Source organism: Pan troglodytes, chromosome 20 (genome assembly GCF_028858775.2).
Source record: "Pan troglodytes isolate AG18354 chromosome 20, NHGRI_mPanTro3-v2.0_pri, whole genome shotgun sequence".
Lineage (NCBI taxonomy): Eukaryota > Metazoa > Chordata > Mammalia > Primates > Hominidae > Pan > Pan troglodytes.
In genome coordinates, this window is record NC_072418.2 from 58,186,819 (window position 1) to 58,204,865 (window position 18,047).

Consider the following 18,047-nt stretch of genomic DNA (forward strand, 5'->3'; position numbering starts at 1 on the left):
TGGACCAGGAGACCCCCGGACTTAGGCTCCGGCCCCTTGTCTCATCCCCCTCCCAGGTCTTCTCATTGCGGGGGGGACCTTCCCTAACAATGGGGCTCAGTGAGGCCTCTGTGTCTCACAGCTCCCCTTCCCCTGGTTGTTAAGGCAAAAAACTCCCTAGCAACGGGGTTTCCTGAACCTTCGGGCCACCCAAATCCACCTTCTCAGGTATCAGTTTCCTTAGGAAAGAAACTCCCTAGCAAAGCCTCCCAGTTCCCCACCCCTCAGGGCGCCCCGGGTGATATGGAGACACGCCCCAGACTCCCACGCCCTTCCAGACTTCTCTTTCCCGCCATAAGTGGCCAAAGAGGCTCTTCTAAACCTGAGACGCCCCCACTCTTCTACCAGGTCCCTAAAGAATCAACACCCTAGACCAGGCATGGCCAGGCTGGTGTGAAGCCCTTCCACCTCCCTAGCACAACCCTGACTCCCTAGCAACAGAACTCACAATCCTGGGGCCTGGCGGGCAGGCGGGCGGGGCCGGTTGCTGGGGTGATGTCCTGTAAGGCCTCTTCCCACAGTGGCCCCAGGGGTCTGGGGAGGTGACATGTTGGGCTGTGGGATCCCAGCGCTGGGCCTGCTCCTGCTGCTGCAGGGCTCGGCAGGTGAGGGGCTGGTGAGGCGGGGGAGCTGAGGAGGGACGCCCGGCTCCACACAGCCCTAACACTGCCCTTTCTCTCGCAGACGGAAATGGAATCCAGGGATTCTTCTACCCATGGAGTGAGCAGCCGCTGAAATACTGGGTCACCCAGGGAGGGGAGCCCAGATCAGACCCCTGAATCTGAGGGAGGAGGAGCTGGGGCCTGGACTCCTGGATCTGAGGGAGGACGGGGGGGTCTGGACTCCTGGGTCTGAGGGAGGAGGGCTGGGCCTGGACCCCTGGGTCTGAGGGAGGAGGGGCTGGGGCCTGGACTCCTGGGTCTGAGGGAGGAGGGCTGGGCCTGGACACCTGGGTCTGAGGGAGGAGGGGCTGGGGCCTGGATTCCTCGGTCTGAGGGAGGAGGGGCTGGGCCTGGACTCCTGGGTCTGAAGGAGGGGGCTGGGGCCTGGACTCCTGGGTCTGAGGGAGGAGGGGCTGGGGCCTGGACCCCTGGGTCTGAGGGAGGAGGGCTGGGCCTGGAGCCCTGGGTCTGAGGGAGGAGGGGCTGGGGCCTGGATTCCTGGGTCTGAGGGAGGAGGGGCTGGGGCCTGGACTCCTGGGTCTGAGGGAGGAGGGGCTGGGGTCCTGGACTCCTGGGTCTGAGGGAGGAGGGGCTGGGGCCTGGACTCCTGGGTCTGAGGGAGGAGGGGCTGGGGTCCTGGACTCCTGGGTCTGAGGGAGGAGGGGCTGGGGTCCTGGACTCCTGGGTCTGAGGGAGGAGGGCTGGGCCTGGACATCTGGGTCTGAGGGAGGAGGGGCTGGGGGCCTGGATCCCTGGATCTGAGGGAGGAGGGGCTGGGGTCCTGGATTCTTCGGTCTGAGGGAGGAGGGGCTGGGCCTGGACTCCTGGGTCTGAAGGAGGGGGCTGGGGCCTGGACTCCTGGGTCTGAGGGAGGAGGGGATGGAGTCTGGACCCCTGGGGCCCTGCACAGAGTAAGCACCAGGAAGGCAGCCTGGGAGCATGGCCTTGGAATCCCGTGTATGAGGCCTTCGGAGCGGGGCGCTGTGATGAAGCAAGCCACTGGTGGTTGGTCCCCAGGCTGTGAGGGTGACATATGGGACCGGGAGAGCTGTGGGGGCCAGGCGGCCATCGATAGCCCCAACCTCTGCCTGCGTCTCCGGTGCTGCTACCGCAATGGGGTCTGCTACCACCAGCGTCCAGACGGTGAGGGCTCCTGGCCCCAGGTCCCTGGGGCATGGGTCTGGCGGTCGGGAGCCCCGGGTCTTAACCCTGCCTCCCTTGTCCAGAAAACGTGCGGAGGAAGCACATGTGGGCGCTGGTCTGGACGTGCAGCGGCCTCCTCCTCCTGAGCTGCAGCATCTGCTTGTTCTGGCGAGTGGGCCTGGGATAGGGCGGGCGCCTGCACCCCCAGGGGGAGGGTCCGGCGGAGGGCGGGGGCTGAGCCGTCCGCTCCCTGCAGGTGGGCCAAGCGCCGGGACGTGCTGCATATGCCTGGTTTCCTGGCGGGTCCGTGTGACATGTCCAAGTCCGTCTCGCTGCTCTCCAAGCACCGAGGGACCAAGAAGACGCCGTCCACGGGCAGCGTGCCAGTCGCCCTGTCCAAAGAGTCCAGGGATGTGGAGGGGGGCACCGAGGGGGAAGGGATGGAGGAGGGTGAGGAGACAGAGGGCGAGGAAGAGGAGGATTAGGGGAGTCCCTGGGAGACTGCTCAATACAGATACGGTGGACGGACGTGTGTTCTCTTCTCTGAAAGCCGTGGGGAGCAGGGGGCATGGTGCACACAGAGGCTGGGGTAACAGGTGGGGGCTGGAGGGGGCTTAGGGATGGAGGCTTAGGGGGCCCCAGGCTGTGGCCGTGGGGGTGTGAGCTGAGGGGGACCCTGGAATAAGAGAGATCTGGGAGGTAAGTGGGGAGGATCTGAGCTGAGGGGAATCTGCGCTCATGGGGGTGTCCTGGGCTGTGATCATGGGGGCCCTGGACTGAGGGGATAGAGGTGTACGAGTGCTGGAGTGCGGGTCTGAAATGAGGGAGTTGGGGGTATGTGGGGGTGGCAGGGTCTGAGGGGTGCCTGGACTGGGCGGGGAGAGGGGCACGCCACAGCTGTGGAAACGTGCCCCTCAGTCTCCTACATGGAGTGCCAGTGACTGACAGTGCCCCTCGCCCCCACCCCAGATGCACCTAGATTACCATGGGTTGCTCTCCACCAATAACTGAGCATGGCGAGGCAAGGGGTGGGGGTTCCGGGTACAGGTGCCTTCTCGAAGGGCAGGGGCCTCTCTCATGGACGGTGACTTCAGCTCCCAGCTCCCCAGGGGCCAGTGGCAATTTTCTTGGAGGTGCGGTACAGTCTAAGACTAGTCCTACCCATCCCTCCCTCCCTCTCCCTGCACCAAGCTACCCTACAAAAGTGTTTCCCCCAAGACATATCTTGCAAGTCCAGTTTGTCTCCGTGTCTGCTTCTCAGTGAACCCAAACTCACACAGGGATGTTGGGGCTTAGAGTGGACGGTCTGGGCTAAGATCCTTATCCCCCGCCCCCTCTCTGGTCCCCTCTGAGAAGGGGCCAGCATAAGGCTAGGCTCCTATATCCCCAGGGCTCCTGGTCTCCCCAGGGCAGGGGCAGCCTCACCTCAGGTGTGGCCAGGCCCACCTGGGTGCTAGAAGGAAGCAAGCCACCTCGTCTCCATTCCCACCCCAGCAGGGTCCCTCTCCCAGACAGACATGCAGCACTAAGGCAAATCTGCTTTTTATCCAAGTGAGGAGGGAGGGGGTACAGGGAGCGTCCGTCTGGCCACGGATGTAGGGGCAGCTGCACATCTCAGTCCGGTCCTGACAGCTGGAGCCGAGGGGTTGTCTGCAGGAGGGAGGGTGGAGTGAGCAACTGCTCAGGAACCCCTCCCATCCCTGTTCCGGGCTCTCTGCCTGGGGGGGCAGAGGCAGGGAGCCCCATCCACCCGCCCTTGCCGCTCACATGGACTCACACACTTGCTCCTTCATCCCTGCATGCCCCCATTTGCTGAGTGTGTGCATGCGTGTGTACCTTTAACGCCCTGAAATCCAAGGGTAGAAGACAGGGAATGCGAGCCAGGGAGAGGCAGAAAGGGGGAGATGAAGACATGCAGAAGGGGAAAGGCAGAAGCACAGGGACAAAGAAAGAGACCTGGGAGACAGAGACACAGAGACAAAGAGTGAGAGAGAGGGAGACAGGCAGACACAGAGAAGACAGAAGGAGGCCGGGCATGGTGATCCTCATCTCAGACCCTCACCCCAGCATTTTGGCTGCAGGCAGGAGGATCACTTGAGCCCAGGAGTTTGACACCAGCCTGGGTAACATAGGAAGACCCCGTCTCTGGTATCTGTAGTCCCAGTTCCTTGGGAGGCTGAGGTGGGAGGATTGCTTGAGCCCAGGAGGTGGAGGCTGCAGTGAGCTGTGATTGCACCCCTGCACCCCAGCCTGAACAACAGAGTGATGGGGGTGGCTCTGCCCGGCTACTCATGGTGGTCTCGGAGGTTGTGGGGGCTACCAGAGCCAGAACCTGTGGGTCCCTCTGCTAAAATTCAGGTTCTCTGTCTTTCATGTGCTGGAAGCTGCTCACTCTCCCCAGTAAACAAGAGTCCTGGGTTTGAACAGGCCCATTTTCCTCGTAAGTGGGGCCTACGTTCGAGTCAGTGTGGTCTGAGTCGTTGGTGGAGGCTCCAAGAGTGGAGGCCTGTGCAGCTGTGTTAGACGTTTAAGCTACATAAAGGATTCTCCTCTCCTCCCCTCCCCTCCCCTCCCCCCTCCCCTTCCCTCTCCTCCTCCCCTCCCCTCTCCCCCTTCCCCCCTCCCCTCTCCCTCTTCCCCCTCCCCCCTTGCCCCTCCCCTCCCCCTTGCCCCTCCCCTCCCCCTTCCCCTCCTCTCCCCCTGCCCCTCCCCCTGCCCCTCCCCTCCCCTTGCCCCTCCCCTCCCCCTGCCCCTCCCCTTCCCTCCCCCTGCCCCCCTCTCCTCCCCCTGCCCCCTCCCCTCCCCTTCCCCCTCCCCTCCCCCTCCCCCTCCCCTCCCCCTTCCCTCCCTGCTTCCCCCTCCCCTCCCCCTTCCCCCCTCCTCCCCTCCCCTCCCCTCCTCTCCTCTCCTCTCCTTTTCTTTTTTTGAGATGGAGTCTTGCTCTGTTGCCCAAGCTGGAGTGCAGTGGCACGATCTTGGTTCACTGCAACCTCCGCCTCCCAGAATCAAGTGATACTCCTGCCTCAGCCTCCCTAGTAGCTGGGATTACAGGCGTCCGCCACCATGCCTGGCTAATTTTTGTATTTTTAGTAGAGACAGGGTTTCACCATGGTTGCCAGGTTGGTCTCGAACTCCTGACCTCAGGTGATCCACCCACCTCGGCCTCCCAAAGTGCTGGGATTACAGGCATGAGCCACCATGCCCAACCTCATAAAGGATGTTCTTTTCTTTCTTTTTTTGAGACGGGGTCTCACTCTGTCACTCAGGCTGGAGTGCAGTGGCGTGATCTTGGCTCACTGCAGCCTTTGCCTCCCAGGTTCAAGCAAGCAATTCTCCCACCTCGGCCTCCCAAAGTGCTGGGATTACAGGCGTGGGCCACTGGGCTCAGCCAGGGTTTCCAAAGGTAACAGTAACTACAGGTGCTTATGTTTGCATTCTATGCCAAGCTTCATGTTAGCTTACGCTTCACCCGTGCAAGCAGATGTTCATGCTTTCTTACCCCAGTTCCTTCACTGAATCACGGCACGTAGCACATGATTGGGGTGACTATTTCCCCAAATCTCACAAAGAATAATATATAACTGGTAGCATTCTGGATGCATAGGAGAAAAGTTAATTCCAGCCGGGCATGGTGGTTCACGCCTGTAATCCCAGCACTTTGGGTGGCCGAGGTGGGCGGATCACCTGAGATTGGGAGTTTGAGACCAGCCTGACCAACATGGAGAAACCCCGTCTCTACTAAAAATACAAAATTAGCCAGGTGTGGGGGTGCATGCCTGTAATCCCAGCTACTCGGGAGGCTGAGGCAAGATAATTGCTTGAACGTGGGAGGCAGAGGTTGCAGTGAGCCGAGATTGTGCCACTGCACTCCAGCCTGGACAACAAGAGTGAAACTCCGTCTCAAAAAAAAAAAAAAAAAAAAGTTAATTATTTACCTACATAGAATGTCCTAGGATAATAGGATTTAATTCTTTTACCAAAACCCTATTTGAGAGATGAATTCAGTCACCCAACCATCCATGTGCCATTAAATGCATTCATCCACTCATCTGTGTACTTATCATTCAGCCCCAACCATCTATTCAACTACCCATTCACCCATCTACCTATCTATCCAGAGAGCACACAGAGGCTGGGCAAACCCTGACTGTCCTATGGATAGTCCTATGGACCAGCCGAGGCCCCTGCCCCAAGGAGTTCCCAGGTGTAACTGCAAGTTAAGGTGCCCTGGGGAGGTGACACAGGCACCCTCATTTCTTTTGTTCAGTAGGAGTCTCTGAGGCCTCCCCAGTACCATGCTGCATGGGTGAGGCCGAGGACACAGAGAAGTATCAGGAAAAGCTCTTGCCCCTTTATCAGGCAGGGCTCCCTCTCCAACCATATCCATTCATGGTTCATTCCCCAATTCACCACCTACCCATATCTACCCATTAAACAACCCATCCATCCATCAATCCAACCACATCCCTGCATCAACCAACCCATGCATTCACCCATCCACCCACCCACCCATCTGTCCATTCACCCATCCATCCACCCATCCATCTACCCATCCACCTATCCAACCACCCACCCATCTATGCATTCACCCATCCATCCATCAAAAAACTCATCCATCCACCCACCCATCGATCTACCCATCCACCCACCCACCCATCTATCATCCATTCACCCATGCATCCATCAACCAACTCATCCATCCAACCACCCATCCATCTACCCATCCACCCATCCAGCCATCCGTTCTTCCATCCATCCTTCCACTTCCCTACCCAACCATCAACCTTTCCTGATTTCACACTTTTTGCTGGGCAATGCTAGGAACAAGGATGCTAGGGACCTAGGTCTTACCCTCAAGGCACTCCCTGTCAGGTGGGAGAGACAGTAACAACATAGACACAGCACATGGCCATATAAGCAGCAAGAGGGGTCGCTCAGACAATATGAAGACCCAGAGAAGACCCAGAGAAATTAAGTTAAATCTTAAACATGTGAGAAGTTTTCTGGGTGGAGTGGAGACAGCCAAGGGCACTCCTGGTATAGAGAAGAGCAGGAACAGGGACCAACTGGCTATCTGTGGACTGAGAGACACCATTAGTGCAGAGAGGCAGGAGAAATGGGGCCAAAATATGGGGGGTCCACAGGCCAGTGAGTGCTTCAGTTTAACCAAAGGTGAAGAGGGAGCCACAGCAGGTCTTTGAGCAGAGGCAGGCTAGCTGGAAAGGTGTGTTTAGGAAAGAGATAGAAGGTAGAGGGGAAAGGGGAGTGAATGTGTGGTGGCTTCATTTCTCCTGCTGTTGGTCCTTCTTACTCCTCCTTTCCTAGGCCTACAGGTCAGGAAAATCCCAGCTCCTCCTTTCCTAGGCCTACAGGTCAGGAGAATCCCAGCTCCTCTTTTCCTAGGCCTACAGGTCAGGAGAATCCCAGCTCCTCCACCTACGTGTTGTGTGGCCTTGGGCAAATGTGGCGCCTTTCTGCGCTTCAGTTTCCTCCACTGCAGAATGGGGATGGTAATAGTAGTGACCTCGGAGACCAGTTACATGGAGAGGATTAAATGGGGCCTGGTCTGGGCTCAGTGGCTCACGCCTGTAATCCCAGCACTTTGGGAGGCTGAGGAGAGCAAATCGCATGAGCTCAGGAGGTGGGGACCAACCTGGCCCACATGGCAAAACCCCGTCTCTACTAAATATACAAAAATTAGCCTGGCAAGGTGGGGCGCACCTGTATTCTCAGCTACTTGGGAGGCTCAGGTGGGAGGACTGCTTGAGCCTAGGAGGTCGAGGCTGCTGTGAGCTGAGATCACGCCACTGCACTCCAGCCTGGGTGACAGTGAGAGATCCTGTCTCAAAACAACCCCAAACGACAACAAAACAAAACAAAACAAAAAATGGGGCCTGGTGTACCTGGAGGCTGGGGCTCTCCCCGTGCGGGGGGCCTAACTGTGTGACTCGACCCCCACACTTCCCATCGCCAGGGGCAGGGTCTCACAGCCTCCCCCACGTATGCACCTGTGCTTGCTGTGTCTGCGGTTCTCCGCCAGAGTCTTCCCGTCCCTGTCTCCACCCCTCCCTGGGACTCTACCTCCCCATGGCCGCTCTCTGTCTCCATCTGTCCATCGCTCCCCCGTCTGTCTCCATTCCCGTCCCTCCCTCGGTCCCTCCGTCTCCCCGCCCTGCCCCGCCCGCCCCTCACCTGGGCCTCACTCGCTGCCCGCGCCCGCCGCCCCGGGCCCGGCCTCGAGCGTGGCGAGCTGCAGGCGCACGCGGCGGGAGCCGGCGGCGGGCGGCGGGGGCGCGCGGGCGGCTCGGCGCGCTCTCCGGGAGCCGGGCGCGGGGCGCTGGCCCGCGGCGGCGGGCGCCGACCAGCGGCGGGAGAGCTTGCGCGCCAGGCGGGCGAGCGCCGAGGGCCGCAGGCCGTAGTCGCGCTCCAGCTCCTGGCGCGAGATCTCGATGTTGCCGGTGTACCAGAGGATCCAGCCCAGCAGGCTCAGGAACACCAGCAGCGCGCCCGAGTAGATGAGCAGGTCCCCGAAGTCGCGGCCGCGCACCTGCAGCTGCGCGAACACGCCAGTCAGCAGCGCCGCCATGCCCGCCACATCCAGCGCCACGGCCAGCAGCAGCGCCATCCGGCAGCGGCCCAGGCCTGCCGCGGGTGCTGGCGAGGCCGCCGGCGCGGACGGTGCACCCGGCGGGGTCCCCTGCGAGGTGCACACCGCTGGCGCCGCCGCCATGGCCCTGCACCGCCGCCGCTGGCGCCCAGAGAGAGCGTTCCGGGGTGCGGCCCGGTCCGGGGCGGGGTCAGGGGACGGCGCCAGGTGTGCCAAGCTCCCGCCTGGTCACCTGAACCGGGCTGGGCGCGAACCGGCCCGGCCGGGGTTACCCTGGCCGTGGTTTCCGTGCAGGGCCTATTGCTCAGAGGCCTGGGCTGGTGGTAGCCAGGCGCACAGCCACGGGTGCCTAGGGCCCGTGCCACCCAGGGAGGTCACATATGGCCAAAAATCAGGGCATTTTAGTGGTGGCAGCATGGGACACTCGGAGCCGGGCGTGGCGTTGTTTCTGCTCAGTGTCCGCCTCCCGAAGCCTGTGCAGATCAGACAGTGCAGATCAGACAAGGCCTTTAGACACCAAGGAGCTCTGGGACGCGAGAACCAGTAGTCGGGGTGATCTAAGAGGGGAAGCTCCGGGCTCCGCGGAAGCTGAGTTTCCTTCACTCAGCGCGTGTCTTCTGGGGTCTCCTGTGTTCAGCGAATGAAGCCACGGGCACAAGGACGGACGAGACCCATCAGGTCCAGAGCGCACCCGTGGAGGAAGCTGGGCGAACCCCGACTGTCCTATGGAGGATAGTCCTATGGACCAGACGAAGCCCCTGCCCCAAGGAGTGCCCAGGTGTAACCGCAAGTTAAGGAGCCCTGGGGAGGTGACACAGGCACCCTCATTCCTTTTGTTCAGTAGGAGTCTCTGAGGCCTCCCCAGCACCATGCCGCGTGGGTGAGGCCGAGGACACAGAGAAATATCAGGCAAGGCTCCTGCCCCTTTAGGGTGGCCCTGACAACGGATCATAACCTCCCAGGGAGCTGATGGGGTGTGACAGGCACACCATAGGCTGGAGGCACAGGTGGAGGGCAGGGAAGAGGACCGGCAAATCTATAGAATCCTAAAGGGAGCCAAGAGAAGCCACATGCAAATCTCCCTCCCTCCAAACAACTCTCCCTTAGAGGGCATCCGCGCTCCCCTGGGGTGTCAGTCAGCGAGAAGTTTCCGTGTAGGTTCTCCCCAGGCTTAAACAGTTAAAGAGTTTTATTTCAAGAAAACCCTGGGGAGGGCGAACTGCAAGAGGGCTGCCGGGATTAGCCGAGGGATTCCGAATGAAGACGGAGTATTTCCGAACATACACACCTCTCCCAAGAGCGTTTCCGGAGGGTTCCGAAAATACCCGAGCGGGCCTCGGCGCCCTCATTGGCCATCACCGCGAGGGCTTACGAAGACCGGAAATATCCAAAGGTGCCGGGGCTAGGCTTATATAGTTCACGCATTCACCAGTTCATTCATAAAACAAATGTCTGTTGAGCGCCCATCATATGCCAATCACAGTGACAAGTGCTGGGTGAGCAATACCGGAGAGACAACGCTGAGGTATGGGTCCCAGGACCTCTCGAATTGGAGCCACTCGGAAATCCAGCGGTAGAGTTCCGAAAACTTCCGAACGGTTCCCGGAATACGCTCTCGGCCCTCTAACCGAAGAGTTCCGAATATTCCCGAGCGTTGAGCGATTGGTCGGCGGAAGTAGCCGAACATCATCGAGCCGCCTCGGAGGTGGGGACCGACAACTCCCGTCACGCCCGCCCGGAGAGGAAGCGGAAATGCGTGTACGGTATTAAAGGCGTCGCCCCGCCCCCCGCCTTCCTCTTTCCGTTTCAGGTCGCAGCTGCGAAAGGAGGTGAGTGTCCGTCCTCCTCGCGTGGTCGCCATCTCGTGCCCGCCGCGCACTCCCTCTCAGTCCTCTGCCTGCCTTCTCCCCTTGCGCCTCAAGGGTCATTGGCGGACTCCAACCCCTCCCCGTGAAGTCGTTGTGAATTTTCAAGTTATTTTCCCCTCACTCTCATTCGCCGCAGTTAGTCTCGGCTGCCTGAATTCGGTCCCGCCGCCTTAGGTCACTCAGTCCCGCCTGACAAGAGTTCTAGGTCGCTCTCTGCCCTCAGGGGTCTCCCATTCACCCACGTTCCCAGTCGCTCTCTTCCTCTGCTGTCCGAGCGTGGCCCGTGGCCTAACGCTGCTTTAGTTCTCTGTGTCTGACGTTTTCCATGTGCCCGTTTCCCCGCAGCCGCCGCCATGTCTGCGCATCTGCAATGGATGGTCGTGCGGAACTGCTCCAGTTTCCTGATCAAGAGGAATAAGCAGACCTACAGCACTGTAAGTGGGGCCCGGATGCGTGGCTCCTGCGGGAGGAGGGTCCTGAGTCTCTTGACTCTGGGTCAGAGGGCGGGACCTTCGCATGTCTCCGGGTCCCTTCTTCACGATGCCTTGTGCCGCCTCCTTCCCAGGAGCCCAATAACTTGAAGGCCCGCAATTCCTTCCGCTACAACGGACTGATTCACCGCAAGACTGTGGGCGTGGAGCCGGCAGCCGACGGCAAAGGTGTCGTGGTGGTCATTAAGCGGAGATCCGGTGAGTTTTGTCTGGTTTGGGCCAAAGAGCGGCCCCTTTCCCGGGTCAGGGAGCTGTGATTTTTTACTCTCAGGCAGGAAGAGCGGTAACTGCCATCGCGGCGGGCATCCCTGGCGCCAGGGTGTTGGTCTGGGAACCGGCTTCCCTCTCGGCCGACTTGTCAGCTCTGTGAGCCGCGCGCGTCTGAGCCCGTGTCCTCACCTGTAAAGTGGAGAAACGAAAAAGGACCTGAACTTCCTCGGTGGTGGTTGAGAGTTACGGCACGGGGTTGATGTTTTCAGATGAAATTCTCAAAGCAAGTCAGGGTGGGGATGGATGGTTTCATCCCACAGGTGGGAAAATTGAGGCACAACAGGGGAGGGGCCCTCGCTACCACACTTAGGAGGGGACAGGCTGGGTTGGTTGCAGCCATTTGATTCCCATTTTGCCTGTGTAGGTTGGAGAAGAGGTCTTGAGGACCCCACTCCATACATTGTGCTGTCAGGTGCAGGCCTTTTTGGGGATTCCCTGAATGTTCGTGTGAGTCGGGGGTCTCTAATGAAGGAGTCCAGCTTCACATGTGTTCTTGACAGGGCTGTATTTTCTTTTTAGAGTGAGTTTTTCGCAGGTCCTTGATTGGAACTGCCTCAGAGCCAAGGGTCCTTTTATTCAGTGGCAGCAACAAACGCAGTCTGTTGGCTAGTGATCCTCCTGTCTCAGGGACACGTAGTCCAGGGAGCAGCCAATTGCTTGGCACTTGGGGACCCCGTTCTGGGGAGTCCTGAAAGCTTTCCCCTCTTGGATTGCCGAATACTTGGGTGGCCCTTCCTAGACTAAGGGACTGGCCTGAGTGAGGCTGGGCCTCTCAGCCAAGCTGATGTTGAACCACTGCTGTGGGGATGGGCCTGGGGTTCCTGGGAAGCTGTTCATACCCATTGCCAGGAGCGTGGGCTCTGGCCGGACCTGGATCAGATCCTAACTGAAGCAGCAGCTTTCTGGCATGAGAAAGGAGTGTTTTCATGGTGGACAGAATTGGGCTATGAGTGTGGTAGAAGCTGTGTCCTCAGTACTCCGTGATGACGAGTGAGCCTCTGTGAAACGGACAGGTGTGAAAACAGCCACCTGCTGGCCTGCCCAGGCACCCGCCACGGGCCCGGGGTGCTCAGCTTCTCAGTGTGAGACTGTCCACACCTGCGAGGTGCGCTAAAGGTGCAGGTTAGGTGGACTGACCCCAGGACCTCCCTGACGCCCAACCAGGCCAGCGGAAGCCTGCCACCTCCTATGTGCGGACCACCATCAACAAGAATGCTCGCGCCACACTCAGCAGCATCAGACACATGATCCGCAAGAACAAGTACCGCCCCGACCTGCGCATGGTGAGCTGGGGTTTGGGGATCAGGCTTGGGGAGACTGGCCAGTGCTGTGGGGAAGGGCCTCCCACTACTGGTTGCAATATGGGCTGGAGAGGGATGGATTCTTGCTTTCAGCCTACTCCCCACACCCAGCATGGGCCTAGGGGGCGGCTTGTGGAGTGTATGGGCTGAGCCTTGCTCTGCTCCCCCGCCCCCAGGCAGCCATCCGCAGGGCCAGCGCCATCCTGCGCAGCCAGAAGCCTGTGATGGTGAAGAGGAAGCGGACCCGCCCCACCAAGAGCTCCTGAGCCCCCTGCCCCCAGAGCAATAAAGTCAGCTGGCTTTCTCACCTGCCTCGACTGGGCCTCCCTTTTTGAAACGCTCTGGGGAGCTCTGGCCCTGTGTGTTGTCATTCAGGCCATGTCATCAAAACTCTGCATGTCACCTTGTCCATCTGGAGGTGATGTCAGTGGCTGGCCATGCAGGAGGGGTGGGGTAGCTGCCTTGGCCCTGGTGAGGGCAAGGGTCACTGTCTTCACAGAAAAAGCTTGCTGACTTGTGATCGAGACCTACTGTCCCATTGTGAGGTGGCCTGAAGAATCCCAGCTGGGGCAGTGGCTTCCATTCAGAAGAAAGGCCTTTTCTAGCCCAGAAGGGTGCAGGCTGAGGGCTGGGCCCTGGGCCCTGGTGCTGTAGCACGGTTTGGGGACTTGGGGTGTTCCCAAGACCTGGGGGATGACAGACATCACGGTCAAGATGAGATGACTTTGCATCCAGGGAGTGGGTGCAGCCACATTTGGAGGGGATGGGCTTTACTTGATGCAACCTCGTCTCTGAGATGGGCAACTTGGTGGGTGGTGGCTTATACCCGTAAGGGAGATGGCGGCCCCAGGGTACAGCCAGCAGGCATTGAGCGGCCTTAGCATTGTCCCCCTACTCCCGTCCTCCAGGTGTCCCCATCCCTCCCCTGTCCCTTTGAGCTGGCTCTTGTCACTCAGGTCTCATCTCAATGGCCGCTCCTGGGCCACCCTGTCACCCAAGCTTTCCTGATTGCCTAGCCCTCTTGTTTCCTTTGGCCTGTTTGGTCCCTAGTGTTTATTACAGCTTGTGAGGCCAGGAGTTTGAGACCATCCTAGGCAACATAATGAGACACCGTCTCTAAAATAAAATTAGCTGGGTGTGGTGGTGCACCGCCTGTGGTCCCAGCTCCTCAGAGGTTGAGTAGAGGCTGAGGTGAGCGGGGCACTTGAGCCAAGAGTATGAGGCTGCAGTGAGCCCATGAGCCCCACCACTGCACTCCAGCCTGGAAGACATCTTGACATGCAGTGAGGCCTGGATGGGGAAAGAGTCCTGCTGTTGATCCTCACGTGTTTCCTGGGCACCTCTGTCAGCCACTGCCAGGGACCAAGGATCCAGCATCCATGGCACCCCTAGTTCCTGCCATCCTGGGATACCCGATTCAAAGAAGGACTCTGCTCCCTGTCTGAGACCACCCACGGCTCTGACTGAGGGTAAGGGGACTGTCAGGGCCTTGATCTGCCATTGGTTGGGGTCATACAGGGCTGGGAGCCCTGCGTTTTGAGGCAGACCTACTGCCCTTCCGACCTCAGTCCTGTCTGCTCCAGTCTTGCCCAGCTTGAAGGAAAGCAAATCTGACCACTTGCCAGCCCGTCTGCTGTGAATTACCATTTCCTTTGTCCTTCCCTTAGTTGGGTCTGTTAGCTCAGATTGAGAGGTGTTGCCTTAAAACTGAGTTGGGTGACTTGGTACCTGCTCAGGACCCCTCGCACTGTCCCAGTCCCACTCAGGCCCATCTCTGGCTGGCCTCACTCCGCTGGGACTCCGCCTTCATAAGGAGAGCTCACTGCTCACGTTAGTAGATGGCCCCTTCTCGTGAGGCCTCTCCCCTGGCACCTGCTTCAGTTGTCCTCCACAGCACTGATTTGCAGCCAACAAGCTGGCAGGTTTATCTGTGTCATGTTTGTCTTGTGCTGGTGGGCAAGGGGTTTGTCTAGCACACCAGCATATAATAAGATGCTTAATGAATGGTGCATATTGAATGTATAAAGCCCACCGGTCCTGAGAGTTTGCTCACTGGAGACTTTCTGGAGATGGAGTCTCGCTCTGTTGCCCAGGCTGGCGAGTGCAATGGTGTGATCTTGGCTCACTGCAACCTCCACCTCCTGGGTTCAAGCGATTCTCCTGCCTCAGCCTCCTGAGTAGCTGGGATTACAGGTGGGTGTCACCACACCCAGCTCAGTATTGTGTTTTTAGCAGAGATGGGGTTTCACCATTTTGCCCAGGCTGGTTTGGAACTCCTGACTTCAAATTACCCACCTGCCTCAGCCTCCCAAAGTGCTGGCATTACAGGCGCTCGAGGCTTTCTGATGTGGCTGCTGCTGCTCAGAAGGCCTTGTCCTTAACCGCCTCCTTGCCTGCCCTGGAGGCTTGCGCGTCTAGGCCCCACCCCCTGTGGAGTCCTGCTGGCTTCCTCCATCCCTATCTGAATCCTCCCTGCTGTGTGGCCTCCCCTGGTCTCATCCGTAACACAGCCCAGCTTAGTGGGCCTCTGTTCCTGCGGGTGGCCAGCCTGTCTGTGTGGCTGGGCTGGGGAGGCCACGTCAGGTATCTGAATGCTATCGGTGGGTTGGGGTGGAGGAACCAGGAGAGGGCTGGAGGGAGGGAGATGGTCTCAGCCCCAGAGAGTTTGGAGTCCCCAGTGTGCTGAGCAAATGTGGATACACCATTTCCCTCCTCTAGACCTCATCTTGGAGAGGGAGATGTTGGATGGGGCCATCTATGCCAGCTTTATTCACACAAGTCATGTCTGTTGGCCTGGAAATTGGAAAACCAGTTAAACCAAAAACATGATATTAAAAAAACAGGCAGGCTCACCATAGTAAAAATGCTGAAAGCCAAAGACAAAATTCGGAGAACAAAAGAAAAGCGTCTTGTCACATACAGAAGGTCCCTGATAAAGTTAGTAGCTGCCCTCATCAGAAACCAGGCCCAGGCAGTGGGGACACATCCAGAGTGCTGAAAGAACCTCCCCCAGGTCATCCTATCCCCAAGAGTGATGCCCGGCAGCATTCCCAGCTCAGGGCTAATGGTTCACAGAAGCCAGGAATCAAACTGCCTGGGTTCTAGTCCCAGCTCTGCCAGTTATGCCGAGCTGTGGGGACTTGGGCAGCTCATTTAGTAGCACCGTGCCTCAGTTTCCCATATGTAAAAGGCCATTTTGAGTGCCTTTCACAGCCCTGCATAAGGCAGGTGTCTCAGTGTTCACTGCTGTCTCTCCAGCTCTTAGTCCAGTAGCTGCATGGTGAGTGAGCGTAGGGCGCACCCTGGAAGGCTGCCAAGCCCAAAGTTGTGCAGAGCCCTGGGGACTCCAGACTCCCCACAGCAGCAGAGACTCGGGACTGAGGCATGCTCTGTTCACAGGACATGCTGGCATCTACTGGGTCAGGGCTCTGCTGCTCTGTGGCTGTGCAACCTTGGGCAAGTTCCTCAACCTCTCTGTGTCTTCGTACCCTCATCTGTAACATGCGTGTCAATAGACCCTACTACTCAGGGTTGATGAGAAGATTAAATGTGCAAAACCTGCTTGACTGTGCCCACAAATCCTGATTGTAGGAATAAATTAATGACTTTTTATAAATATTTTGATCAGATGGACTCAGATGATCACAGATGTCTTCACATGCCTATGACTAATTTGTACACAAACTAATGCTCATGTTTCCCAAGCACCTGGAAGACATGCCAGATCCATGTGCAGTAATGCCTGGTGGCTCCAGGTCTGCCCCGCCGTCCTGTGGGGCTGTGAGCTTTCCCAGCCTCCTGCCCGTGTTTGTGAATATCATTCTGTCCTCAGCTGCATTTCCAGCCCAGGCTGTTTGGCGCTGCCCAGGAATGGTATCGATTCCCCTGTTTCTCTTGTAGCCAGTTACTGGAATAAAATCGTCTACTCTAAAATCTTTCATCATGAAATATGCATGTGGTCTTGAAAAACTGCAAATGAAAGAAGAGTATGCAGGGGAAGAAAATCTCAGAATCCCAGTCCCTAAGTTAGCCACCTGTGCTTCTCCTTTTTGGAAACTTCACACATATGCATGCAAATCTCCTCTTTTTGTTTGTTTAAGAGACGGGGTCTCACTGTTGCCTGGGTTGGAGTGCAGTGGCGCAATCACGGCTCACTGCAGCCTCTAACTCCTGGGCTCTCTCAGTTGTCCCGCCTTAGCCCCTTGTGTAGCTGGGACTAAGGTGTGCAGCACCACGCCTGGCTAATTTAAAAAGGTATTTTGTAGAGACGGTCTCACTGTGTTGCCCAGGCTGGTCTTGAAGTCCTGGGCACAAGCAGTCCTCCTGCCTTCGTCCCCCAAAGTGTGGGGATTACAAGCGTGAGCCACTGCACCCAGCCTCATCTTTTTTTTTTTTTTTTTTTTTGAGGCAGAGTCACGCTTTGTTACCCAGGCTGGAGTGCAGTGGCGCGACCTCGGCTCACTGCAAGCTCCGCCTCCCAGGTTCACACAATTCTCCTGCCCCAGCCTCCCCAGGAGCTGGGACTACAGGCACCCACCACCGCGCCCAGCTAAATGTTTTTTGTATTTTTAGTAGAGACGGGGTTTCACCGTGTTAGCCAGGATGGTCTCGATCTCCTGACCTCGTGATCCGTCCGCCTCGGTCCCCCAAAGTGCTGGGATTACAGGCGTGAGCCACCGCGTCCGGCCCCAGCCTCATCTTTTAATGTCTTACACAGATTGGATCATGGCAACAGGAACCTCCCCCTTGCTCCTTTTCCCTAATGCACTGGGCTGTCTCTCCATCAGCACACACAGGCTGCGGGCCCCTTTCGATGGCCATCAGTGCTGCATTGATGAAGCCACTCATTTAAACACACCCCTCAATGGCTAATCCCCCAGAGGCTCCCCAGCACCCCTCTCCTCTGTTCCTCTTGAACACCTGGCCCTCCCCCAGGCCCAGCCATCCCTAGCATGTCTGAATCACACCTCCAGCGGCCCCAGCTCCCAAGGGCTTCCCACACCCGCCCGCTCCCCTGCTGTCCCTCCAGGCTGTTCTCTACACAGTAGCAAATTGATCTTTACAAATGATAAATGAGACCTGTCATCCTCCCTTGGCCGACGCACCCCCCACCGACCCCCATGAGGAATAAAAGCCCAAACTTTTCTCTAGGGCCAGCAAGGCCCGGGATCTGGCCCTGTCCAGTCTCCCCAGCCTCCTTAGGCTGTAATCTCTGAGGCCTCTCTCCTCCCTGAAGCTCCTAGCTGGTCCCTAGGCTCAGATGAAGACTGTCTCCAAAAAAAGAAAAAGGTATAATTCACATAACATAAAGTCCACGCTTTTAGAGTGCACAATTCAGTGATTTTTAGTCTTCACAAAGCTTTGCAACCACAACCCCTATCTTATTCCAGAACATTTCATCATCCCGAATGGACACCCAGTATCCATGAAGCAGCCACTCCCACTCATGTCCCCTCTAGCCCCTGCCCTGCCAATCACCAGTTTGTTTGTTTGTTTTTTTGTTTTTTTGAGATGGAGTCTTGCTCTGTCGCCCAGGCTGGAGTGCAATGGCATGACCTTGGCTCACTGCGACCTCAGCTCACTGCAACCTCCACCTCCTGGGTTCAAGCGATTCTCCTGCCTCAGCCCCTCAAGTAGCTGGGATTACAGGGGCCCGCCACCACGCC

At 58.1% G+C, this 18,047-nt stretch overlaps 3 protein-coding genes across 5 annotated transcripts; 2 read left to right on the forward strand and 1 right to left on the reverse strand.

Moving 5' to 3' along the window:
- Positions 1–501: 501 nt before the first annotated feature.
- Positions 502–2,372, forward strand: TMEM190 (transmembrane protein 190). The gene is made up of 5 exons (XM_001135374.6): positions 502–644; positions 724–759; positions 1,719–1,844; positions 1,928–2,012; positions 2,101–2,372. Exons 1-5 carry the CDS (start codon positions 587–589, stop codon positions 2,327–2,329), a joined length of 534 nt encoding a protein of 177 aa, XP_001135374.1. The 5' UTR covers positions 502–586; the 3' UTR covers positions 2,330–2,372.
- A 998-nt stretch (positions 2,373–3,370) lies between these two features.
- Positions 3,371–8,574, reverse strand: TMEM238 (transmembrane protein 238). Its single transcript, XM_009436424.5, has 2 exons — positions 8,037–8,574; positions 3,371–3,494 (listed from the first exon to the last, which is right to left on the reverse strand). The coding sequence occupies exon 1, from the start codon at positions 8,572–8,574 to the stop codon at positions 8,044–8,046; it is 531 nt and encodes a 176-aa protein (XP_009434699.3). The 3' UTR covers positions 3,371–3,494; positions 8,037–8,043.
- A 1,698-nt stretch (positions 8,575–10,272) lies between these two features.
- Positions 10,273–16,314, forward strand: RPL28 (ribosomal protein L28). 3 transcript variants are annotated; one of them, XM_009436423.5, is made up of 5 exons: positions 10,273–10,524; positions 10,665–10,753; positions 10,885–11,008; positions 12,245–12,363; positions 12,558–12,688. In XM_009436423.5, exons 2-5 carry the CDS (start codon positions 10,673–10,675, stop codon positions 12,645–12,647), a joined length of 414 nt encoding a protein of 137 aa, XP_009434698.1. In that variant the 5' UTR covers positions 10,273–10,524; positions 10,665–10,672; the 3' UTR covers positions 12,648–12,688. The 3 variants fall into 3 exon arrangements, with proteins under 3 accessions (XP_009434698.1, XP_063656935.1, XP_054529530.1); XM_063800865.1 differs by having other exon boundaries at positions 12,245–12,584; XM_054673555.2 differs by lacking the exons at positions 10,273–10,524; positions 12,558–12,688 and adding an exon at positions 15,781–16,314 and having other exon boundaries at positions 10,671–10,753.
- Positions 16,315–18,047: the final 1,733 nt, after the last annotated feature.